The 27484-nt window shown below is 42.5% G+C and overlaps 1 protein-coding gene across 1 annotated transcript in view; it reads left to right on the top strand.

The window, feature by feature from the left end:
• LOC129699856 (sodium-dependent organic anion transporter-like) overlaps positions 1-27285 on the top strand; it is a 34360-nt gene extending 7075 nt beyond the window's left edge. The window contains exons 2-6 of the mRNA XM_055639993.1: positions 2442-2587; positions 16317-16405; positions 21170-21345; positions 23788-23945; positions 25878-27285. Of these exons, the coding sequence (XP_055495968.1) occupies positions 2442-2587; positions 16317-16405; positions 21170-21345; positions 23788-23945; positions 25878-26023 (715 nt within the window). The 3' untranslated portion in view covers positions 26024-27285. The remainder of the gene's footprint in view (positions 1-2441; positions 2588-16316; positions 16406-21169; positions 21346-23787; positions 23946-25877) is intronic.
• Positions 27286-27484: the final 199 nt, after the last annotated feature.

The following is a 27484-nucleotide window of genomic DNA, read 5'->3' on the forward strand; positions in this document are numbered from 1 at the left end:
GGGAAGGGCTGGATGAACCAAGGAAGTGTGAATGGAAAGATGTCTACAGAAAACAGAAAATGGAAAGGAGTGGGGTTGGGAGGATGTGAATGAGGGTGGGATCACCTTCAAGGTGGTGGAAATATCGCAGATGTGTTGGATGTGGAGTCTGATGGGGTGAAAGGTAAGGACCAGGGGAAGTCAATCCTTTTTCCATTCTGTGGGGAGTTGGAGCGTGAGCAGAACTACAGGACACAGAGGAGATGCTGGTGAGGGATCCATATATGACAGCACGGAAGGAAAACACATTTACTAAAGAAAGAGGACATCGCGGATATCCTAGAATGGAAAGCCTCATCTTAGCAGCAGATCGTTGGAGGTGGATAAATTAAGAGTAAGGGATGGCATCTTTGCAAGAGGTAACGTTGGAGGGAGTGTAGTCCACATAATTATGAGATAATGTGTTCATAGTAGAAATCAGTTGATAGTCTGTCAGAAAAATCAGGAGGAGAGACATGTTAGAGATGGTTCAAGTGTAATTTACAGCAGGGTGGTAGTTAGTCCAAGTGAAATTTAGGGCAGTTCTCCCCCAACCCCTCCCTGCCCACTGCTAAGTCTGAAGAAAGGTCCCAATCCAAAATTCCAATCAGTGTGAAGAAGGGTCTACTCGTGTTCTCCTGCGATGCTTTCTGACACACTGAGTTTTCCAGCACTTTGTGCCTTGTATTGGTAAACCAGCATCACCATTCCCTTCTGATTACTACACATGACCATGCTATTCATCCCCTTAAGGGCCTGTCCCAGTTGGGCGACCTAATCCGCGAGTTCTTGTGAGTTTGCCCTCGACTCATACTCGCAGCATGGTCTACACAAGATCGTAGGAGGTCATCGTGACTCTCCTTCATGCTCGAGAGTGGTTTCCACGTTCTCAAGGCCTCAGCTAGGTCTCTGCGTTTTTTTCAATATGTTAAAAAATGCCCGCGAGTAAAAAAAGGTTGCCATGGAAAAAAATCTATACTTTTTCTACTCGTAGATTTAGTCGTATTAGGTCATAGTAGGTCGTAGTAGGTCGGCATGTTATTCGTAGGTAATCAAGGGTAATCAAAGGTAGTCGTAGATAGCCTTCATCATAGTCGAAGGGAGGTCAAAGGGAGGTCGAAGGAAGTCGTCTTCACTCTCCACTATTCGGTGTCCAATTTTCCCGAAGTTAGTCGTAGCTAGTCTGTGGAATGAGCTCCCAGTGGAAGTGGTGGAGGCAGGTTCATTGGTATCATTTAAAAATAAATTGGATAGGCATATGGATGAGAAGGGAATGGAGGGTTATGGTACGAGTGCAGGCAGGTGGGACTAAGGGGAAAAAAATTTGTTCGGCATGGACTTGTAGGGCCGAGATGGCCTGTTTCCGTGCTGTAATTGTTATATGGTTATATGGTTATATAGTCATAGAAACATAGAAACATAGAAATTAGGTGCAGGAGTAGGCCATTCGGCCCTTCGAGCCTGCACCGCCATTCAATATGATCATGGCTGATCATCCAACTCAGTATCCCGTACCTGCCTTCTCTCCATACCCTCTGATCCCCTTGGCCACAAGGGCCACATCTAACTCCCTCTTAAATATAGCCAATGAACTGGCCTCAACTACCCTCTGTGGCAGAGAGTTCCAGAGATTCACCACTCATTGTGTGAAAAAAGTTCTCCTCATCTCGGTTCTAAAGGATTTCCCCCTTATCCTTAAGCTGTGACCCCTTGTCCTGGACTTCCCCAACATCGGGAACAATCTTTCTGCATCTAGCCTGTCCAACCCCTTAAGAATTTTGTAAGTTTCTATAGTCGTGGCTAGTCGAAGCTGGTCTTCAACATAGTCGAAGGAGATGGAAGGAGGTCTTCTACATAGTCGAAGTAGGTCTTCAACATGTCATTCTTTCAAACTCTTCTAGACTCGCCAATTAGGTTGCTCCTTTACTCGCGCCCTTTCCCCCAAATCGCCACCATGCATAATAAGGATGTCAGACATCCCCAAAGACTGGGGAGGTCCATGTTAATAAGTCCCTATCTTCAATGTGGTCAAGCCTGTGCCTGTGCTCTGAAACCTATTGTAGGGAACATGAAAAAATCCACGTCAATTGTGATTTTACCATAGGGCATTCATGACTATACTCTGTTACACTGAGATAATGATCAAAATGTTGATCAAAATCAAACTGAATAACTTGGCAAATATATTTGTATCACGTTTGCTTCCACATAAACTTATATAAATCGTTATGGATATTGAGTATCATTTTACTTGCCCATCCGTGGCAATAAACTAAACTAAACTCCTCGCTGTTTGCAGGATAAGTTAGGTTGTTTTGTTTTCTACTGTTTGCAAATTCCAGTCTCTATTCTTTAAGCCAACATTTCTGAAGAAGGATTGTTTAGTATTATTTCAAAAACAGTAACCGCTTTGTGTTTTGCAGTATTTTCATGACAGTCATCTCTACAATCCTGGCCACCGGTTTCATGCCTTTGAACCTCTTTATCTACTCACCCACCTTGGCACAAGGATGCAACGATACCAACAAATCACCAGATGCAAGCATGATTACACCTTACACAGAAATAGGTGATCAAATTTATTTCTGCCTATTTATATTATTTGAAGTATTAAAATAACTAAAAATAAATAAAACTCTTAAAAAGCTTGATAGGGCAGATGTAAGGACAGCACTTGTGTTGTTTAGAGATACAGTGTGTAAATATGCCCTTTGATTCAGATTCAGATTCAATCTTTGTTGTCATTGTGCAGTGTACAGTACAGAGACAACGAAATGCAGTTAGCATCTCACCCAGAAGAGCGAACGTAGAATAATGATCACCTGCACACTAGTTCTATTCTATACACTAGAATAGACACAAGGTTTACAATGTCAGGACAGAGATGGGAATACGCTTTGTTACCTGAGGGCAGTGAATCTTTAAGTTCTCTTCTCGGGAGGGTTATGGAGACATTCTCAACAAGTGTATTCAAGACAAGGATCAATAGATTTGTCGATATTTAGGGGATAAAAGAATCGCTGATGCTCAGCTGTAATCTTACTGAATGTCAGAGAAGGCAAGTTCAATGCTAGCATTTATATCAAGAGGACTGGAATACAAAAACAGAGATATAATGCTGAGGTGCTGGTCAGGACACATTTAGAGTACTGTGAGCAAATTTGGGCCCCATATCTGAGGAAGGATGTGCTGGCTCTGGAGATGATCCAGAGAAGGTTTACAAGAATGATTCCAGGAATTAATGGGTTAGCATATGATGAGCGTTTGACAGCACTGGGCCTGTACTTACTTGCTGGAGTTTAGAAGTTTGAGGGGGGACCTCATTTAAACTTATAGAATAATGAAAAGCGTAATTAGAGTGGATGCGGAGAGGATGTTTCCACTGGTGGGAGAGTCTAGGACTAGCGGCCATAGCCTCAGAATTAAAGGGCGCTCTTTTAGAAAGGAGGTGAGGAGGAACTTTTTTAGTCAGTGGGTAGTTAATCTGTTACAACAGAGAGCTGTGGAGGCCAAGTCAGTGGATATTGTTAAGACAGAGATAGACAAATTCTTGATTAGAACAGGTGTCAAAGGTTATGGGGAGAAGGCAGGAAAATGGGATTAGGAGGGAGAGATCAGACATGATTGAATGGCAGAGTAGACTCGATGGGCCGATTGACCTAATTCTACTCCTATAACTTGTGAACTTGTGAGAAGGAGCAAGGAATTCAGCAACTTTCTCCTGCTTCTATTTCTTATGCTTACTTACTTTCTTTAGTACCTCAACACAGGCCCCTGCCTCCATGAATAAATGTTTTTTATGGTTTGTGATCAACCCCACCTTTTAATTTAGGAGCCCTTCTCCAGTTTAGGTGCTTATAGTATATTCAAGAATCTCTTTATGTTTTATCCCAGTTCTTCTTGATCGTTCTCTTTGCGTCTTTTATTTATTTTTTTCACTTCCCCTCTGAACTTCTCTTTTGCACTTTTGTGATTGGTAATCTATTTTATGTTTCAATAATTAAAGTCCCTTATTATTATTAGGGTGGCACAGTGGCACAGTGGTAGAGTTGCTGCTTTACTGCGCCAGAGACCCGGGTTCGATCCTGACTAAGGGTGCTGTCTGTACGGAGTTTGTACGGGTTTCCTCCCACATTCCAAAGACGTGCAGGTTTGTAGGTCAATTGGCTTTGGTAAAATTATAAATTAATACTAGTGTGTAGGACAGTGCTAGCTTACGGGGTGATCGCTGGTTGGCACGGACTCGAGTGTCGAACGTCCTGTTTCCACACTGTATCTCACTAAAGTCTCTAAACTTCATGGCTTTTGTGCAAGATTGTAATTTATCTTAATTTGTTCCTCAGTGACCTTTCTATTAGGTGAGGGACTACAATGAAGTGCCAGTGGACTAATTGTTCCTCTATTGTTTCACTTACGCATAGAGCTGCCATCTACGATTGCTCCAGAATAAACTGTCTCCATCTCTCTCCCTTTTCTGTAGCGTAAAGCTTGTTTGATTTCTAACATTTCTACTTTCTGCTGATGGTTAATTGAACTGAAATGCCATTGATCATGTTCCTGTCTATACACTTGCTACTTGACCTGCTGAGCACTTTAGTGTATTTTTCTTCCAACATCTCTAATTTGTTAGCTTTTTGTGTTCCTCACTGTTTTACTTTTTGCTTTCTCTTGTAATGGATGGCCTTGCATTTTTCCCACATTATAATCCACCTACCACATTCTCCCAATCCAAAGTGTCACGTAGCTTTGTATCATCAGCAAGTTTCACATCAGTCCTTACCAGGGAAAGTGATACCTTCAAAGTCTCATCAAAGGAAGATATCATTGGGTTTTTGAATATGCAAATTGTTAAAGAAGTTTAAGAAAGCCTACAGAATCGTGGAACTTTTTCTTCGAAATATCTCGGGATAACATTGTTCATTAAGAAGCTGCATGCCTTTTTAACTCAGTGTTTTGCAATCAACACCAACTTTCTTTAGTTTCAATTTTAAGCTGCCATCATCTGACAATGTTGATACATTGCTGGAGGCCGTTCCACTGGGTTATAATTGAAGGAAGCTTTGATACATATTGGGAGACTTTTATGGATCTCACCAGAATTCCACCAACCCTTTTCCTTATGAGTGCTCTGAAGATTTTGCAGAAGCAGAGAGAGTTCTGTGCTGCTCTATTTCTAGAAGATATGTGGGACACTGGAAGAAACGGTGTGTTTTGATTATGGGCAGCTTGCTAGAGGCCCCTTTTGGAACAGAAGAAGAAGGGACCAGATGGGCTGCATTCCACCATCAACAGTGATCATGAGAGAACATCTGTTACCATTCAAGCATCATTACCATGATAGGAAAGAAACACAGTGGCAACACAATGACGCCACTGGCAGAGTTGCTCCCTCACTACACTAGAGACACAGGTTCAATCCTGATTTGGGGTAATATCTGTGTGGAGTTTGCATGTTCTCCCTATGACCCTTGCATGTTCTACCTATGTTTCCTCTGGATTCTCTGGTTTCCTCCCACATCCCAAAGACATGCATCTTTGTAGGTCAATTGGCCTCTCTAGAAATTGCTTCTAATTTGTAGGGAGTGGATCAGAACTTCTGATAACGTAGGACTACTGTGAACGGGTGATCAACGTGAGCTGAAAGGCCTGTTTCTGTTGTTGAATCTCTGTGAACTGAAAAGTAAAGCATTTTGGGAAGAATCAGAGCGTTTCAGGTAAATAATTCCTATCTGGGAGGAATGTCCACTGACATCGAATGAGCGCCATTGAGAAATGCTCTCTCACATGTGACTGAGCCATTCTTGCCATGGCTTTCCACAAATGAGGATCCTTCAAGAACTCCACCAATGGTTCCTCTCTTCTTGATGAACCATAATATCACATTGTTAATTTCTGTGTTTTATCTTTTTTCACCATCGCCTCTTGATCATAAATAATTAATTTATTTAAAAAAAATCAAAAAGACCAACTGGGCAGTAACCAGAACATGAGAAACTTTATTTATAAATTCATTTCAGCTGTTGTTCTTTATTTTGCTTTAAGTCTTTGAGCTCATGTTGGTGAATGTCCAAATCATTTAATTGTTCGGTTATTATAGTTTGGACGTCACATTCTGGCAGATCATATCTGCTCAGATAATCCTCCCCTGATTTTCCTGCATGAACTGCTGTATTCTCTATCCACACACTACCAATCACCTGGATTCTATAGATATGTTATTTTTCTTAGCTGTTGAGGTTTTCCTTTATTGCTCAGACTCCATTGTAGGATCAACAATGGGGCAATAATGCTCGACATTGCTCCTTCAATGGCAAGTTCTAACTGAAGTAATGCCTTACCCTAGATTCCACTTCTCCCTTATCAGGCTCCACATGTAGCAACATCTGTAGGTAATTATTCCATGTTCAGCCTGGTCTGAGCTCATGTTGGTGAGGTAAAACTTGTAAAAGTTTACAGAACTGCATAATACAGTTTGAGGAGGGGTCCCGACACAAAACATTGTCTGTCAGTTTTGTCCGGAGGTGCTGCCTGGCCCGCTGGATTGCTCCAGCACTTGGTGTCTATCTTTACTATAGACCAGCATCTGCAGTTCCTTTTTATTGCATAATGCAGAACTTGTTTGCAAGTTCGTTAATGCTAAGTTAACAGTGTAAGTGACAAATGGAATTACAACATAAAATATTACAGGATGATAGAAATGAATTATATGTTTAAAAACAAAAGTGATGTACTGTGCACTGATATGGCCTCAAGCATCGTTAAACAGCTTTACCAAAGAACAAACTGCTAAAAGAACTCAACAGGTCAGGCAGCATCTGTGGAGAGAGCTGGGCAGATGGTGTTTCGGTTTGGGACCCTTCTCCAGACTCACCAACACATGATGCAGAGGGTAGAGGGCAGGTCATGGAGGCAAGACCTCTGGGGGAAATGATGAATACATTGCAGGTACTTGAGATCCTGGCCGGGACTGAATTGAGAAGTCTAGAAATGTGGCTGGAAGCCATACAAGCTAAGACGGGGGCAAAGCTAAATGCTGAGGAAGGACAGGAGGCTGTGCTCATGAGTCAGAAAGATAACAAGATTGAAGAGCAGGAGAGTTGTAGGAATCACGGAGGGGGCGAGCAGTGAGGGAGGGTCTTATGAAACTCCCGACGGTGAGGAGGGGACACCATCTTCAAGGTAGGCATATATTGAGGAGATTATGCGGTAGAAAACTAAAATGGAGACACAAGTGACTGTACACGCTGCACCCCTTTTCAAACAACCTTAACTGAGCTGATTGCATCAGGGATCTGAGAGTGCAGGCCCATTGTTCCTGTGGTGCCGGAGGTAGATCGGGTGGTCAAGAGGGCTTTCGGCATGTTGGCCTTCATTAGTCATAGTATTGAGTATAGAAGTTGGGAGGTCATGTTACAGTTGCACAACACATTGGTGAGGCCACATTTAGAGTATTGTGTTCAGTTTTGGTCACCCTGTTATTGGAAAGATATCGTTAAGCTGGAAAGGGTCCAGAGAAGATTTACGGGGATGTTGCAAGGACTCAAATGGCTGAGCTATATGGAGAGGTTGAGCAGGCTAGGACTTTATTCCTTGGAGTGCAGAAGAATGAATGATGATCTTATAGAGATGTATAAGATCATGAGAGGAATAGATAGGGTGAATGCACAGTCTTTTACCCAGAGTAGGGCATCAAGATCCTGAGGACATATGTTTAAGGTGAGGGGGTGAAAGATTTAATAGGAACCTGAGGACCAACTTTTTTACGCAAAGGGTGGTAGGTATATGAAACGAGCTGCCAGAGGAGGTAGTTGAGGCAGGGACTATCACAATGTTAAATATAGGTACATGGATAGGACAGGTTTCGAGGGATATGGGCCAAATGCAGTCAGGTGGTGCTAGTGTAGTTGGGACATGTTGATCGGTGTGGTCAAGTTGGGCCAAAGGACCTGTTTCCACGCTGTATGACTACTCTGTGGCTCTAAGACTGGAGGAGGGCATGCAAGGTTGCAAGTTGACTCTTTATCTCTTCCAATTAATCTTGGGGACAAGGTGGCCTTTCCAATTATTCCTGATGACAGGGTAGATATTGCTCTTGTGAACCTGCAGTGAAGGACCAGGGTGTCCAGCATGTGGGCTCACTGGAGGGTGAGTGAAATGGACCATAATGGAGCATTTCTGTGAGGAGAACGTTTTGGACGAAGCGATCAGCAATATTTGTAGACTCTATTTAGCAGCACATTGTCCCTTATTTTGCCTATGGACAGTATGTCAGTTGTTCACCTTTTGATCATCACCAGCACTGACTCCTTGCACCAGATATGTGCTATCTTATACAGGAAGTGACAGAGTTATGATTATGAATGAGTGTATTAACGGTTCTGTTATTACCAAAATTCAATTAATGCTTATACTTCTCCATAACCTTGCATTTAAAGCATTGGCTTAACTTGCTACTCAATACATTAAATCACAAAACTCATGACTTGGACACGGACAATGCATTTCGTTGTCTCTGTACTGTACACTGACAATGACAATTAAAATTGAATCGGAATCTGAATCTGAATTACCCATGTGAGAGGAACTCATCAGGTTCACTACAATGAGTTGTGGTCTTCGCTGAGTTCAGAAGTCAGGATTCTCCTTCTGTGGGGGTAGGTCCTGGGTTATCGTTGCCGAAGTGCCTGATGTTTCTTCTTTTATATGTTTTTACACTGATCTTTCACCATGTTGGGGTACCTTAAATGCCCGCTGAGCTGATCGTACCCAGAGAATCAAGGAATTGTTTCCCCTTGAAAGTTTCCTTGAGCAGCTCTCATGACCACAAAGGTATTTCGCTATCCAAACCTGGGCCAGGTATCACTTATTATTTTTGTCACAATTAGCTCTTCTGCTTTCTGATTGGACCTTGATACCAGGGGAAAAGTTTCAGATTTTCTTAAAACTTAGTAGTTAGTGTCTTGTTTTTACTTTAAAGATACAATGTGGAAACAGGCACTTCGGCCCATGGAGTGCACTCTGATCAGCGATCACCCCATACATTAGCACTATCCTACACACCAAGGAGTATTTGCAATTTTACAGAAACCAATTAACCTATAAATCTGTACATCATTGGAGTGTAGCATCAAACCGGAGCACCCAGGGAAAACCCACATGGTCACAGGAAGAATGCACAATCTCTGTACAGAGAGCACCCACAGGATCGAACCCAGGTCTTTGGCGCTGCAAGGCAGGAACTTTACCACTGCGCCAATGTTGTTGTCAATTTATCTGGCCTATGAAACAATGAAGCCCCTCAAAGCCAGGAACTCACCACTGAAAATAATGCCATAGGGATCGTCAATTTCCTTAGCTCATTAAAGTCACAGTGAGTAGCAAACCACAATAGTTGACATCTCAGCATAGCCCTGAATCACAGTTCTATGATCTAACAATCGTTCCTGGAAAGAACTCCTCCAATTAAGCTGCGTTCAATCTGTTAGCATTCTCGGGAAACTTCTTGGACCATTAACTATTCTTTTATGTGGTCTGTTCAAACTAAGTACAATGTGAATGACTGTATTTAACTCTTTATGTCACTTTTGCAGATGTAAAATTGGCCTATTTTTGCATGGTGATATGTTGAGGCAAGTGTGGTGGGAAGCACTTGTGAAGGATGGAATATTGTGAGGCATACAAATGTCAATGCAGGCTGAGGTAGTTGTGCCTTTGACGACAGCTGCTGAGAAGAATGATGGCACCTTGAGCAATAGGGTTTCATTATTGTCTGTAGTTTGGATCATGGGGCTTGGATTGTGCTATAACTACATCTGCTGCAGCAATCTCCTCCGTCAACCACTGGATTAATTGCCTATTGAGGTCCTTGCTCTGTCCAGGGAAAGGTTTAGTTCAGTTTAGTTTTTTCATTATTATCATGTGTATTGAGATACAGTGAATGAGATATAGTGAAAAACTTATCAAACCATACCTGTAGCCCTTCTTGAATAGAGGCACAATATTTGCCTCCCTCTAGTCTTCTGGCACCTTGCTGGTATTTAATACCGACTGATAAATCTCAGTGAGGACCCCTGCAATTTCCTCTCTAGCTTCCCACAGTGTCCTTGGATATATCTGATCATAGAGTCATAATCATGGAGTCATACAGTATGGAAACAGGCCCTTCGGCCCAAGTTGCCCACATCGGTCAACGTGTCCCAGCTACACTAGTCCCACCTGCCTGCGTTTGGGCCATGTCCAGGATATTTGACTATTTTCATACGTGTCAGGACCGTCAACACCTCTGGAACTGTAATACTAACCTTCGGAGAAAGTAGAGGCACTGGCGCGCTTGCTTGACCATAGAGTCAAAACTATAGTGGTGGTTTAGTTTAATTTCGAGATACTGCGAATCCGCACCGACCAGCAATCCCCATACATTAACACTACACTACACACACTAGCGACAATTATTTTTACACTTATACCAAGTAAACAAACCCAAGCCAATTAATCTACAAACATTTGGAGTGGGGGAGTCTTTGGAGTGGGGGAGCAATCTGAAGATATCGGAGAAAATTCATCCGGTCACGGGATAAACGTACAAACTCCGTACAGACAGCACCCATAGTTGGGATAGAACCCGGCTCTCTGGCACTGTAAGCTGTATAGGGCAGCAAGTCTACCGCTGCGCCAGTGCGTCACTGGGCCACTCTGGTTAGACCAGGCCAAATAGTTGGTGATATTTACACCCAGGAACCTGAAGCACTCAACCCTATCCACCCCTGCAGCATTAATACAGACAGGGGCAAGCACTCCACCTTCCTGTAGTGGATGACCAGCTTCTTCATTCTGTTAACATTGAGGGTGAGGTAGTTGCCCTGACACCGTTACCACTAAGCTATCTATCACCTTCCTGTTCTGTTGTTTGAGATTGTTTGTGATCGGACTACTGCTGTGGTGTCATCTGTAAACATGTAGAGAGTTAGAATGTAATTGGAGTGACAATAGAGAGTGTAGAGGGAGTATAGCAAAGGGCTGAGGATGCAGCCATGTCAGGGCATCAATATTGAAGATTATTATGGAGGAGGTGTTGCCGTCAATCCTTACCGATTGTGGTCTGCAGATCAGGAAGTCAAGGACCCAGTTGTAGAGGAGGGTGCTGACTCCTCGGACCAGGAGTTTGAAGATGAGTTTGGTTGGAATTATGGCGTTGAAGGTAGAGTTGTAGTCAATAAATAAGATCTGATGGAGGTGTCCCTCCTATCCAGATCTCCAACACTAGTGTATGGTCACTGAGATGAAATATAAAATGACTCAAATTTACAGCCTTCAGCAGAATTGTCTTCAAAGTGGTTAAAAAAGCAAAGTCATGCCTTGCCCCCAGAATGACTGGTTTATTCTGCAGAGAAAGAATAATATTTAAGTTCCCTCTAAATGTTACTAACAAAAAAAAGCTACCAGTCAGCACCAGATTTCATTATCTCACTGTCAAAGTCAGCATTGCATATTTTGTATGATTGCCAAACTTAATTTATTTAAAAGGCAGATGATTAAATAAGTCTGGCACAATTAAAAGTAAACAGAGTATTCAATAATTCAGATTATTGACATTCTGAGGTCACTGAATGAGCGGTCAGCTAACATTCCCTGTTGGCATTTCTGAAATAGGATGTGAGACTGGACCATGGAGACAGTGTCATAGTCATAGTCATAGAGTCATGGGGACATGGGGACATGGGGACATGGGGACATGGGGACACGGGGACACGGGGATATGGGGACATGGGGACACGGGGACACGGGGACACGGGGACAGAGAGACAGAGAGACATAGAGACATACAGTAATAGAGAGACATAGAGACATACACTGTAGAGACATAATCCTAGTCACCAGGGGCGCCACATGATTGGCAGCCCCATCAACAGTCTGTCTGTTTTTTCATCAATTGTTTTATTTTTAGTGTATTTTAAAAGTTTGTGTAAATGTTCTCCAGTTTTATGTGGAGGGAGGAGGAGGGTGGTCGGGGGAAACCTTTTAAGAAACTTTTCTTACCTTGCCGGAAATGCGATTGTTTTCTGGATGGCATCTCCAGTCGCTCTGTGGCCTAACATCGGTGGTGCTGGCGGCCTCCTCGGACTGACTTTGAGCCCAACGCAGGGCGTGGATTTAACATCGGAGCCGATTCCTTGCCTGGGATTGCTCCAACCGCCGGCCTGCAGACTTTACCATCATGAGCTTGCAGTCTCGGGAGAGGCCCAGTCGGGAAGCTCCAACGAAGCAGAGGCTCGACCAACCCCGACCTGGGGTCCAATCGCCGGCGCAGGGGAGCTGACATCCCCTCGATGCAGGAACTGATTGCCCGATGCGGAGGGGCCCAAACATCGCCGGCTACGGGAGTCAAGGTCGTCCCGTCAACAGAGGGCTTGAGGCCAAAGAAGGGAAGAGATTTTACTTTTTTTCGCCTTCTATCACAGTGAGGAATGTGGAGGAGTCACTGTGGTGGATGTTTGTGTTAAAATGTATTTTGTGTATTCCGTTGCTTTTTATTTGTATGACTGACTTGCCAAATGAAATTCCTCGATAGTTGCAAAATATACTTGGTTGATAAAGTATTATTATGATTGTGATTGCCATAGAGACATGGAGTCAGAGTCCAAGAGCTATAGAATCATAGTCATGATGAGTCAGAAATTAGCTGTTAAAGACAAATCTCAAACTAGTTTTATTGTCAGTGAATTTATTCTAGTCGTGTTCCTTTGTCAGCCACAATCACCTCATTCTCCCTTTAGGATCTTTCTTCCTCTTTGGGATGAAAAGATCCTGCATCTTCCGACTTACCCCCTGAAACTCCTGCCATTGCAGCTCCATTGTCATTCCTGCTCTAGTCCCTTTCCAATCCATGTTAGCCAGCTCCTCTCTCAAGCCTCTGTAGTTACCTTTACTTAATAGTAATACCAACATGTATGATTTCAGCTTCTCCCATTCAAACTGCAGTTTTAAATTGATCATATTATGGTCATTACCTCCTCGGGGTTCCTTTACCTTAAGCTCCCAAATCAAATCCCGTTCATTACACAACACCAAATACCAAATTGCCTTTCTCTACTAGGCTTGACTACAAGCTGCTCTGAGAAGCCATCTCATAGAAACATTGAAACATAGAAAATAGGTGCAGGAGTAGGCCATTCGGCCCTTCGAGCCTGCACTGTCATCCAATATGATCATGGCTGATCATCTAAAATCAGTACCCTGGTCCTGCTTTTTCCCCATATCCCTTGATTCCTTTAGCCCTAAGAGCTAAATATAACTCTCTCTTGAAAACATCCAGTGAATTGGCCTCAATTGCCTTCTGTGGCAAACAATTCCACAGATTCACAACTCTCTGGGTGAAAAGGGTTTTCCTCATCTCAGTCCTAAATGGCCTACCCCTTATTCTTAAACTGTGACCCCTGGTTCTGTACTCCCTTACATGGAACATTTTTCCTGCATCTTGCCTGTCCTTTAAGAATTGTATATGTTTCTATAAGATCCCTTTTGCTTTTCACTCATTTAAACACTCTCTCCATTTACAGTGGATGATAATCTGCCTATTGATTTTTCTTGCTGAAGCTCCAGGTAAACTCTCTATATTAAACTTAATTTGTTAATCCTTTGTCCACTCACTCTATGTCCCCTTGCAGATTTGCAAGATCTCTCACAACTCACCTATAGTATATCATCGGCAAATCTGGAAATCTTTCATACTGTTCTTTCCTGCAGGTCATTAATGTTATTAATGTAATTATTGTGTACCAAGAACTGATCCCTGTGGTACTCCAAAATTTACCTCCTTCCAATCTGAAAATAAAACATTTATTCAAAATTTCTGAGTGAATTTTCAATCCATGCCAACATACTTCCTCCAAAACCATGGAGTTTTAAATTATGCATCAACCTCTCATGTGGCCCCTTTGTCAGATGTCTTTTGGAAAACTAAATATATCACATGCATCGATTCCTCTTTATCAACTCCCTGCCACATTCTCAGAGAATTTGAACTTTTTTTTAAAAACATGATTCATCTATCATTAAACCACAATGACCATGTGTAAATACACTCAACCTATCCAAGTAAATTCATTTTTGATTACTGACTCTAGCATCTTGCCAACAATAATAAACATTTGTCAAGAATAAACTAATTGATCTAAAGACAAAGTGCTGGAGTAACTCAGAGGGATAGGCAGCCTCAGGGGAGGGAATTGATAGGTGACATTTTGGGTCAGGGCCCTTCTTCAGGCTTGTCCAAGTTCCTTGTGTCTCCAAACTAATTGACCTGTAGTTCTTGCTCTCTGTCATTCTCCTGTTTTGAACAAAGAAGTCACATTGGCTGTTTTCCAATCTCCTGGTACCCTCCATGAGTATCTTGAACCGCAGGCAGTGAGACTGGGCCCGCACCTGTCCTCCACTATCACCCTGAGCACCGGCACACCACAGGGCTGTGTATTAAGCCCCATGCTCTACTCCCTCTTCACTCACGACTGTGTTCCTGCATTCGGCACCAACACCATCGTGAAGTTTGCAGGCGACACAACAGTGATTGGGCTGATCACCAATGGTGATGAAACAAAATACAGAGCGGAGGTGCAGAACCTGGCGGACTGGTGCGCACGTAACAACTTGTCACTAAACACCTCCAAGACCAAGGAGCTGATTATTGACTTCAGGAGGTCCCATAATGGAGAATACGCCCCAATCTCCATCTACGGGGAAAGTGTGGAGAGAGTGTCCAGCTTTAAGTTTCTACGCACTCACATTTCTGAGGACCTCACATGGTCCACCAACACCGCTGCGCTGGTCAAGAAGGCACAGCAATGACTGCTCTTCCTGAGGACATTAAAAAAGACATGTCTGCCCCAAAAGCTGCTGACAACGTTCTACCGCTGCACCACAGAGAGCATATTAACGTATGGCATCTCTGTGTGGTATCTCAGCTGCACGGAGGCGGAGAGGAGAGCTCTTCAGCGCGTCGTCCACAGAGCGCAGAGGATCATTGGGACACAGCTACCAGCCTTGGAGGGCATCTACCACACACGGTGCCTCAGGAAGTCCGTCAGCATCCATAAAGACTCCTCACACCCTTGTAACGGACTGTTCGAACTACTTCCCTCCGGCAGACGTTACAAGGCCTTCTACGCCCGAACCTCCAGACTCAGAAACAGCTTTATTCCCAGAGCTATAGCGGCTCTGAACCGGCCCTGCTGAATGCCCCCCACCCCCCTGGACTGTCTCCCTCGGATGGTCACGTCACACAGCTATTTATTTATTTTACTCTTCTTTTACATCGGTTGGAAGCTGCATACTAAATCTCGTTGCACTGATGTGCAATGACAATAAAATATATTATTATTATTATTATTATTATTATTATTATTATTATTATTATTATTGAATTTAGATATTTTTCAACCAATGGATTACCTGGGGAGATTTGACGGGGTGGATGGGAAAGGATTTTCCTTCATTGGGAGAATTTGGAATGGATTACAAATAAGAAGTCATCATTTACTTCTGAGTTGAGTAAATGTTTTTCTCTCAGCTGCTCATGAGGCTTTAGAACTATCTTTATAACTCCTCAAGGGCAATGGAAGAGGATTTTTTGAATATTTTCAAAGGCAAAAGTAAGAAGACATTTGATAAGTAAGAGGTAAAAAGTTAAGTTTCGGGTCTCGACATGAAATGTCACTAATTCCTTCTTTCCAGAGATGCTGCCTGAGTTATCCCAGCATTTTGTGTCTATCTTCGATTTAAACCAGCATCTGCAGTTCTTTCCTACACAGGTGAAAAGTTGCTACATTAAACGGGTAAATTAAGCTAAGGGTACAATCAGATCAGCCATGATCTTATTGATCGGTACCGTAGATTTGAGGAACTGAACCCTACTCTGCTCCAAATTTGTGTGTTCCTGTGTTTGGATATCTAGGATTTAGGAGTAAAAATCAAATCAAATTCAAGGGTCATTTCTGGTTAACTTACTTACTTACTGCCTATTATGCCTCCTGGCATGTAGGGCAGCAACAAAGGTCCTCCATTCCTGTCTATTCTGGGCCAGCTTCTGGACACTACCCCAGGTCAGGTCCATTGTTTTCATTTCCTCCTCTACAGTTCAACGCCAGGTGATTTTGAGTCTCCCTCTTTTCCTTTTCCCTTCCGGTGTCCAGTGCAGGGCTATTCTTGGGATGCTGTCTGGTTCTCTTCTCAGTATATTTCTGGTTAACTGGTTTAGGTTTATTATTGTCACATGTTTTAAAATGTTATTTTTGTTTCTGCACCAGGTATTACTTTGGTTGCTTTGATCATCCCAATTGTACTTGGAATTTTTATTGCAAAGAAGTGGCCAAAACAATCAAAGATTCTTCTCAAAGTAAGTTTTTATTTTCCTTCTATTTGTTAACCCAGAATAATTAAGCAATCAATATTAATTGATGTAAAAATATATTTGTTTTATCAATTCTTGCACCAGTACACAGGGCACAGTTTAGAGTTCAACCCTGATCTTGGGTGCTGTATGTGAAATTTGCATATTCTCCCTGTGACCACTTGGGTTTTCTCTGGGTGTTCCCGTTTCCTCCCACACCCCAAAGGGATGCAGGATTGTAGGTTAATTATCCCCTAATCTGTAGGGAGTGGATGGGAAAGCAGGATAGCATAGAATTAGGGTGAATGGGTGATCGATGGACTTGGCAGGCTGAAGGGCCTATTTCCATGCTGTATCTCCAAACTAAACTAACAAATGATATGTACAAAAGTTTACCCATTCTCTTAATTTACTAAATCCTTGTAAATTAATGATTCGGTGTCTGCTTTTTACAATATACTTACCTTTCTATCATTAACCGACCTTGTTTAAGTTTAGACTTGAACTTTAGAGATACAGTGAGGAAACAGGCCCTTTGGCCCCCCATGTCCGTGCTGACCAGTGATCACCATGTACACTCTGACTATCGTACACACAGAGGGCAGGAATAATGGTAATTTACTCAAATTGGTAAAGCCCACTTGTTTAACTGTAGAGCACAGAAATAACCCTTTGGCCCACAATATCATGCCATCATTTTGGCCATATACACTAACCTGATTTGCCTCTATTAGGAAGACATCCTTCCAACCTTGCCTATTAGAGTGCTTGTCTAAATGCCTGTAAATGTCTAGCAACTTACTTGACTCTATCCTCTCCTTGCAACATCTGAGATATCAACTGCTCGCTACTTAAAAAAATAATTCTCCTCAAGTTCACATTGAAACTCCTTCCTCTCAACTTAAAAGAACAAATATTAAGGATTTAATAGGATTTTCTTTAGTCAGTGGGTGGTGAATCTGTGGAATTCTTTGCCATAGAAGGCTGTGGAGGCCAAGTCAATGGATATTTTTAAGGCAGAGATAGATCGATTCTTGAATAGTATGGGTGTCAGGAGTTATGGGGAAAAGGCGGGAGAATGGGGTTAGGAGGGAGAGATAGATCAGCCATGATTGAATGGCGGAGTAGACATGATGGGTCGAATGGCCTAATTATTCTCCTATCACTTATGACCGACCCCCTTATTTTTGTTACCAATACCACGGGACAAAGCTTCTTATCATCTACCTATTAAATGCTTTATCTATATTACTAAAAGTCTGATCTTGACCACTTCCAGTTGCTCTGTATATTGATTTTAGAAAATCACTGCCACTTACGGCTGTGATTTTTGGCCATCTTAGTCGGAGTCCCCCTCCCCTGCGCAGGTCAAGAGGATATTTCCCATCGATGAAAAATAAAAGAGTTATTAGTGTTTAAAAAATGTTGAGATTCTCCCTCCTGAAGGCCACGCCCCTTCTGGAGGGACTATAAAACCCAGAAGTCGTGAGTGCCTCAGTCAGTCTCTGCAAGATGGAAGAAGCAAGGGGGTCACATCTCTCAGTCTGAGCTGTGAATAACTCTGAACACAAGTCTACTAAACTGTGAGTGTGGTTTTACTGACCTTGAGTGCCCTTAATGTGGTTTGAAAATGAAAATGTGGTTGGTTTGGAATAAATCACGGCAAATGGTTGGTGGTGGTTGGTTTGAAATAAAGCACAGTAAATGGTTGGTGGTGGTTGGTTTGAAATAAAGCATGCAAATAGTTGGTGGTGTAAACTTGTCTTGCATCCTGCTTGAAGTGGTATGAAACTGCACTTGAATTTGGTGGCCTTGCACCCTGCTTGAAGTGGCATGAAACTGCACTTTAATTCGGTGACCTTGCACCCTGCTTGAAGTGATAGGAAACTGCACTTGAATTCGGTGACCTTGCACCCTGCTTGAAGTGGTGGGAAACTGAACCTGCACCCTGCTTTGAATTTGGTGGCCTTGCACCCTGCTTGAAATGGAATTTCAAGGAATAGCCGTGAGTCAACTGCCAGCCCACCAGCTGTGAGTGAGCTGCCAGCACATCAAGCTTGAGTGACTGAGCTGCTACCCCAAGAATCCATTTGACCCACAATGTCCATACTAGTCCTCTGGAAACCAGTCCCTTCAGCCCATAACATTCATATTAGCGCTCCAGAAGCCCCCCCCCCCCTCCCCCCCACTGGCCACCAATATTGGAAATCGTGGAGAGGTGGATTATTGCGTTGGGAGACCAGCCCTCCCGTGTGAACATGGGACCCAACTGGTGCCTCTTAGTCTAGTATCTAACTGTAATTATACTGGGCCCTGGTGAGGATACACCTCACATATTGTCAAGTCACTTTCTCAAGGAAGGATACACTTGTAATACAGTTAGTCTGACACCAGTTTACCAGGTTAATACCCGAGAGAGGGAGTGATTAAGCAGGCTGGGCCTATACTCTCAATTTCAGGAGAAGAAGCAGTGATCCCAAGGAATTGTGCAATTTCCTGTCATGAGTTAACAGGGAAGGTGCAGAAAATCTATTTTCCTTGGTTGTGTCACAGGTCATAATTTCCAAAAATAAGGGCCTTGATCGTTCAGACGGATATGAGATGTTCCTCCACCAACAAATACGTGATTCTTCAAAAGACAATTGTCCAAATGGTGGTGCAGCGGTAGAGTTGCTGCCTTACAGACCTAGGTTTGAACCCGACTACGGGCGCTGTCTGCATGATGTTTGTACGTTCTGCTCGTGACCTGCGTGGGTTTTCTCCGAGACCTTCGGTTTCCTCCCACACTCCAAAGACGTACAGGTTTGTAGGTTAATTGGCTTGGTAAATGTAAAAATTGTCCCATGTGTGTGCAGGACAGTGTTAATGTGCGGGAAACGTTGGTCGGCGTGGACCTGGCGTGCCGAAGAGCCCATTTCCGTGCTGAATCTTTAAACTAAACAATCTTAGCATTGGGTTTGGAGGATTTATCTGCCTTAGGTCGCATTAGTTGCCCAACATTTATCCTCGTGTTAATGATTGTTTAAATTTCCTTCGTTCTGCAGTATCCAGTGCCATTTTTGGTTTATTATTATCACGTGTAAGGATACAGTGTAAAACTTTTTTGTTGGCATGCTATCCAGTCAAATCAGATAACAATATATATGAATGCAATCAAGCGAAACACAAGTATAAAGGTTGAGTGAGGAGATCGATACAGAGTGCAGGATATAGTTCTCAGCACTGCAGCATAACAGTTCCACAGAAAAGTCTGATTTTTGGTGATTTTTACATTGAAACATATGTAAAGCAGTTGTTCAAAGTGTCTGCCATTTCCTAATCTTATTTCCCTGTCTTAAATCACCATCTGATCCTCTAAATGGCCAACGTTTACAATTTTTGGTAAAACTTTGACAATCTGTTTGACATAATGTTTTTCAGTCATTTGGCCATAGCCTCATTTCCCCAACATTCTGATTACAAACAGAACATAATTTGGACACTTTATCATTTTCATTAAACTATTGCTTATCATTAGCTCAGTGACTAGGTCGAACACGTCCTCTTCAGAAAATGTTGGATGAAAAGCGAGGCTCAACAGCCCTCAGGGGTCTCTCACCCCTGATCTGAAACCATGCCCTGGAACCCATCGTGTTCCTCCCTCGCCACAAGTTCCAAGTTTGGAGCTAACATGTGTTGCTGATTTATGAATTTTAAGAGGAAGCTGATGTTTTGCATTTTGAAGTGGGCAGTGAGGAGGACTGTCAATGTATACAGCGGGATATAAACTAACTATAAGAATGGACGGAGAAACTGTGGACGGAGATCAATCTGAGCAAACGTTCCACAATTGCGCAATTAATCTGAGTTCTGTTCCACATTCTATTGTCATTTTCAAAATTATTCTTTTTTTTCTGCTCAGTCTGTCTCCTCCCACACCATCCTTTCCTCCTGCATTCTGTGTTTCAACAAGCCTTACTGCAGTCACCCTTCGCCCCTTTTTGTTTCCTGGCTTCCCACACACAGTAAGCAACATCGATATCGAAGCATCAAAGCCCGGACTACAAGACTGCTAAACAGCTTCCTACCACAGGCTTTGAGGCTGCTAAACAGTCATTCTGTACTCAGTCACTTGATTCTGCGGCTGGCACGGACACTTTAATAACTGGCACTGGCCACTTTAATAACTGGCACTGGCCACTCAAATCAGCTGCCCCGGACATTTTTATGATTGGTTTATTGTATTTTAACGTTGTGTTTTACCTGCTTTTAACTATTTATACTGTTCCATCAGGGACTGGATTGTTTTTAGTGTTATTATGTGCAAAATGTTTTAAATTTCATGTGCGATGCTCCGCTATTCCCTGGGAAACGTCTTTTTATTTTGCCCTGTCCAACTGTTGCTTGCAAGATGACAATAAAGGTTGATTGATTGATTGATTGATTGATATTGAATGGCGGTGCAGGCTCGAAGGGCCGAATGGCTTGCTCTTGCACCCATTTTCTGTTTCTATGTTTCTATGTTTCTATGTATCTACGTTTCTATGTTTCCCCCTCCTCCCCCCCCCACCGAATCTTTGCACATCCCCAAATCCTTTCCACTTGTCACTTTAATTTCATGTTTCATGTACCTTGTTGTGTTTTATGACTGTTGGCAGACCAATTCCCCTCCTGGGATGAATAAAGTTCTATTGTATCGTATTGTCCTGTATCTGCCTCAATCATTTTGCTTGACAGTTTATCTTAAACTATGTCCCAACCTAAATAACAAATGGTTCTATTTCTACACAGGTAGGAACTAGTGTTGGTGCAGTCATATTTTTTATCTTAGCAGTGACGACCTCACTGCTGTACCGAGGGGCATGGAAGGCTGACTCATCGTTGCTTGCTATAGGAGTCATCAGCCCTTTTATTGGTTACACTACAGGCTTTGTTCTCGCTGTCATTTTACGGCAATCGTGGAAGAGGTAAATTAACAAACAATTTCTGAACTTTTGAGCCATTTAATCCACATTCTCCTGAAGCTGGTAGAAAACAGATTGATAGACTTGGTAAAATATAAGACAGACACAAAAAGCCGGAGTAACTCAGTTTGTCAGGCAGTTCAAGATGTTCTCTCCCCTGGAAAAAGGAATAGGTGACATTTCGGGTCGAGACCTACTATGTATCCCGTTTTTTGTGGATAGAATATAATTTTGAAAATTCCACTTTATTAGCTAGAAGCCAGTGTAATATCAATGCTGGATTGGATAGAGGATATGTGAAATTTATTTGTAGTTGCCCAAAACTACAGTATTGTCAGTCCTCCATGATGTTTGTGGTGGCCAGTGTACTTAGGTCTTCTTAATATGTTAGGGTGTGGATCACTCTGAATAGATATTAAAACATGGGTAGTTTCAGAGAGAGTTGAGGATCATGCACTCAGTGCTTTGGCAGAAGGCATTTGCAAATATTTCACCCTTGTAGTTACCTGCTGGGATCCATCAACAAGATTGAGATATTTCTAGAGTAACTGTACTTTCACATCATTCTTAACTTGATTAAAAGCATCAGGGTATAAACAAACCTGCATCCTCATCATTCAACAAGATCACGCTGTTCTGGACCAATTCTCATTCCTTCTTCTCCATAATCCAGAATGCCCTAATTTTTATCAAAAAAATTATTTACTCCTTCAACCGTCTGGAATAGAGAATTCCAATGATTCTGTGAGAAGACGTTCCGACACACTTCACTTTCAAATGATCACCTTGAACTTGAAGAAGAGTCGGGACCCAGAATATACCTATCCATGTTTTCGAGAGACGCTGCCTGACCTGTTGAGTTACTTCAGCAATTTGTGTCCATTTTTTTGTAAACCAGCATAAGCCGTTCCTTGTTTCTGTCCTTTAACCTGTAGCTGTGCCCCTTGTTTTAGATTCTCCCACTAGTGGAAACAACGTGGTATCTAGCATGTCATTCAGAACTCTGCCTTCCCTAGGCTGGGCACAGTAATGGGCCTGTCCCACATGCAACTTTTTCGACGACTGCCGGCACCCGTCATAGGTCGTTGCAGGTCAACCAGAACAAGGTACGACTCTTTGGGCGACTACTCACGACCATATAGGCTTCACCCTGCGACATGTCGCCGGGGTGTCGCCTGTATGGTCATGAGTAGTCTCCTCAGTCGCCCAAAGAGTCGTAGTGTCTTTCTGGTTGCCGCTGAATTTTCAACATGTTGAAAATTTTCGCCGACCTGCAATGACCTATGATGGGTGCCGGTAGTCGCTGAAAAAGTGGGACAGCCCCATAACTTCACCCGGAATTGGCATGGACAACAGACAGAGGATTTTGTCGATCTTCCATGAGGTCTACAATGGGCAATTTAGAGAATCCCTGTGGAAATTTTCATTCAGGCAGTTAATGGAGAAGCAGCTCCATGAAATAACTTCACTAAATTACATGCCTATTTTGAATCATGCGCTATGCAGCTTTGGTCATTTACACTCTGCTTTGATCCAGGGTTAGTCATTTCATGGGGTGTACTATTTTCTGCTGCTGACAGCCCACTGCATTACCTGGGCGCCAGGTTTTCACAGACACTACGTCTGTTGTTGATAGTCTATTGAAGTGCTATAATGCCACACGAAGGCTCGCTCATTATATGGACAGAGTTTCACAATGTATCTTCGGTGGTTATCTGTCACTAGTACTGTGGTCAGCCACGTTAGCAATTGGTAGGTTAGTGATGATGACGTCTTGAGGAGAAATTACTCACGTTGATTCCCTTGCTATCAGATAGATAGATACTAAACCCTTAATGATGTAGCCATCTTGACTGGTGTCAGAAAATGGACATTGAATGCTCCTGTGCAATGTCCATATTGTGGCCTTATTTCTCTTAGAGAGTCCTTTGGTAATATCAAACATGGAGCAGTATTGATTAATTCATTAGTGTGGGGCAGGGCAGTATTGTAGGATGTGATCATGAAAAGAATTTCTCATGTTTGACTTGCAACCATAAAATAGTAAATATTTAACGTTTCCAGTCCGATCCTTTGGGTCCTCATTAACGATGGACTCTCGATTAAGAGACCGGACATACCCTGAGATGATGGTGGGAATGGATAGGATGCTGCCTAATGGATGAGGAACAGAACTCTTCATGTTCAATGCAAGAGACAACTGCATGATCACCCTTCTGATTTTAAATATTCCAACTTTCTAACAGAACCCTTGCCATTTCAGGATTTCTCTAATTAAATGTGTGGTTTGTACGTTTGTCGTTTAAGTGAATAAATAAGTAAGTTACTTATTTATGTCACAAATCTGTTTTACTTGGAATTTAACAGAGCGTATAATATGGTAATACAATATAGAAAAAATATGCAATTACTGTTCTCATTTGATTGCTTTGTTTTCTTTTTCAGGTGTCGAACTATAGGTTTTGAAACTGGGGCACAGAGTGGACAAATTTGTACAACCATCCTAATGCTATCCTTCAAGCCAGAAATTCTAAAGTCAATGTTTGCATACCCTGTCATTTATATTTTGTTTCAAATAATTGAAGGACTAATACTTGTTACAGGTAGGTGTGATTATTGTGAGATGAAAGATGTGACTGAAGTAGGCAGGCTGCTGCTGACAGGATTCAAATCTCAGGCAGAGTGGGAATGGAGAAGAGGATAAGGGTTAGAAAAATGGATGGGAAAAATACGCAGAGCAGTGGCGCATTAGTAGAGCTGCTGCCTTACAGTGCCAGAGTCCCGGGTTTGATCCTGACTGCAGTGCTATCTGTGCAGAGTTTGTACGTCCTTCCTGTGACCACCACGTGGATTTTCTTTGGGTGCTCCGGTTTCCTCCCATGTTCCAAGGCATGCAGTTTTGCAGATTAATTGGCTTCTGTATATTGCCTCTGGTGTGTAGGACATAGAACTAGTGTACGGGTGATCGATGGTCGGCATGAACTCGATGGGCAAAATGGTATGTTTCCGCACTGTATCTCTAAACTAAACTGAATTAAATGATTACAGGATACAAATGTAGTACAGAGTTAATATGTTCTCCCTGTGACTGCGTGGGTTTTCTCAGTTGCTCTGCTTCCCTCCAAAGATGTATGGGTTTGTAGGTTAATTGGCATCGATAAAATTATAAATTGTCCCTAGTGTGCAGGATAGTGCTAGCTTACGGGGTGATTACTGATTGGAGCTGACTTGGTGGGCCGAAGGGCCTGTTTCCGCACTGTTTCACTAGAGTCTAAAAGGTGAGAACATAAATGAGTGGGATATATAAAAGGAACCATGCGTTGCATTCCACAGATCAGTTAACAAAAACTATATAAGATTAAACACTTTTGAGACAGATAAATATTTTGCATATAAGAAACAAAAGCTTGAGTATATCATTTGTCCCATCTTGACTGCACTGCCATCTGGGAAGAGGTACAGAAGCATCAGCTACAGAACCAGCAGGATGCTACACAGCTTCTTCCCACAGGCAATAAAAATGGTTAACGGATTGTGTCCCCTCCCCATACATCATACACCAACACATCTAAACTCGCCCGTACTTTGACAGCTGGGCACCTGTCAAAGCAAAGCCACTGTTCGGTCTGAATGTCTGTTTTTAGTTCAATTTTTATTGTATTGTATTGTATATATTTATTGTCATTTCCTGAGTATTCAAATACCCAGAGGAAACAAAAAAAACGTTGCTCAACCAGTGTCCATTCAGTGTGCATTAAAAATAAATAGAAATAAAAATACATATATCATGAACAAATTTAACACTCTACTAAACATTCAACAGGCGTTCAACAGGCCTATTTTAGATATGTTAGGCCTATTTTAGATATGTTAATTTTAATTTTAAAGCTGTATATATTTATTCTGTTTTTATTAACTGCACTAACGGGAACTGATTGAGAAACAATTTTTTGTTTCTTCTGTGTATGTAAGTACTCAGTGAAAATGACATTAAAGTAAATACTGAATACTGAAATCAATAAGATCAGGATTAATATTTTACCTCAGCAACACTTTCCTGTACAAACCTCATATGCCTTAATTCCCCTTATATATAAAGACCCAACAATCTCTTTAAAATATACTTTTAAACTGTACCTCCATAATTCCTTTAGGTGGATAATTCTTCTCACCTCAATGTTGAATAACCAAGCTCTTACCTTGAGTGAACAAGGACCTCAGCTTTGCTTATTGGCAGTACAGAATGACAGTATAAAAAACATAGTTACATATTATTAATATTTATACATACATATCTAGTTTCACTGGCCAGAATATTATGAATAGAATCTAGAAAATCTTTCGAATGAAATAGCATCAAGACAAGGGTATCAAAAATTCAGTGATAAAAGTTTGTGTTTAGTTCGCTGTTGGGTTCCTGCCCTCCTTGTGCCATCAGTTACACATTTTTCTTAATAGTCAATCTTTGTTATGCTAATTAGTATTGTGCGATTTTTAGTTTGTAAAATATAGTCTTTATTTTTGTTTCTCATCAGTCTACCAGCTATACAAAAGGTTCAGGAAACCCTCTGAACAATCAGTGGATTCATCTCCAAAGAGCCAGAAAAAATTGTTTGCCCAAAGCAGGAAGAAAAAAGCGCCAGCTGACGAGAACACCTACAAAACGACTCCATCGAATTAAGAAGCAGAATGAATTACATTAGAGGATGCAAAGGAATTGCTCAAAATCCACCAGGGGGCGCCGAACAATGGCAGCCTCGCCAACAGTCTGTCTGTTTTTCCGTCTTTTTTTTGTTAATTTTAGTGTGTTTTAAAAGTTTGTATTATTGTTCTCTGATTTGTTTTATGTGGGGGATGGGGGAGGGGTTCAGAGGAAACTTTTTTTTCAGTCTCTTACCTTGCCGGAGATGTGATTGTTTACCGGATCGTATCTCCGGTCACTCTGCTGCCTTGCTTGGGACTGACTTTGAGCCCCACCACGGGATCATGGACTTACCGTCAGAGCCGATCCCTTGCCTGGGATCGATGCTCCAACCGCGCGCGGTCTGCGGCTTTCAACATCGCAGAGCTCGCAGTCTCGGGTAGAGACCAAGTCCGGACGCTCCAGTCGCAGAAGGTTCAACCTGCCCCGACCCGGGGTCAGATTGCCCGGCACGGGGGAGCTGAGAGTATCCCCTGATGCAGGAGCTCGATCGCCCCCAAACGCGGTGGGCCCAAACGCCGCCTGCTACAGGAGTCAAGATCATCCCGTCAACGGAAGGCTCAAGGCCCCCTCGAGGACACCAAAGAGATTGATTTTTTTTCGCCTGCCATCACAGTGAGGAATGTGGAGGAATCGCTGTGATGGATGTTTATGTTAAAATGTATTTTGTGTGATTTGTTGCTTTTTAATGGTATGACTGTATGGCAAATCAAATTCCTCGTATGTTGCAAAACATTGTGAAAAATGTACATCTTCCAGATACGCTGGGACGCATCCTCAGTGATGTGACCTGGGGTCATCGGGTGTTCGGGTCTCACAACATCAGACGCCCTCACCCAGGCGACCCAGCCGGGGTTGATCTGGCCCCAACTTGTGTCCCAGCAGCAACCGCCCATAGATCAGCCATCTTAATAACTACTCTGCAGGGGTTGGGAGACTCCAGTACGCGGGGGGACTGCGCTCTGTGGGGTGAGTCCTGGCTGGGCTCACCAGGTTCAAGGCCTGTGCGCTGCATCTCTTTCTCCTTCTCCGAGCATTTCATTCTTGCCTGATGGATTTTTAAGCCATGGTGGTTCATTAGGTCTTTCCGTAGCTTTATTGGGTATCTTTCTCACGAAAGACACAGACTGGGCTAACCCAGCCTGTCCTGGGAGCCTTGTCTTTACTTGGCTAATAAAGTATGATTATGACTATGGTTATGAAAATCAATGAGATTTATTCTTCTAATTCTTAATATTGTCCTATTGCCATAATTATTTCTGATACAATATGATCCGATACAATAGAACTTTATTTACCCCAGGAGGGAAATTGATCTGCCAACAGTCATAAAAAACACAAAATACATGAAACATGAAATTAAAGTGACCAGTGGAAAGGATTGGGAAAGTGCAAAGATTGGGGAGGGGGGGGGGGGGGGGGGGGGGGGGGGGGGGGGGG

Source organism: Leucoraja erinacea, chromosome 1, assembly GCF_028641065.1.
Source record: "Leucoraja erinacea ecotype New England chromosome 1, Leri_hhj_1, whole genome shotgun sequence".
Lineage (NCBI taxonomy): Eukaryota > Metazoa > Chordata > Chondrichthyes > Rajiformes > Rajidae > Leucoraja > Leucoraja erinaceus.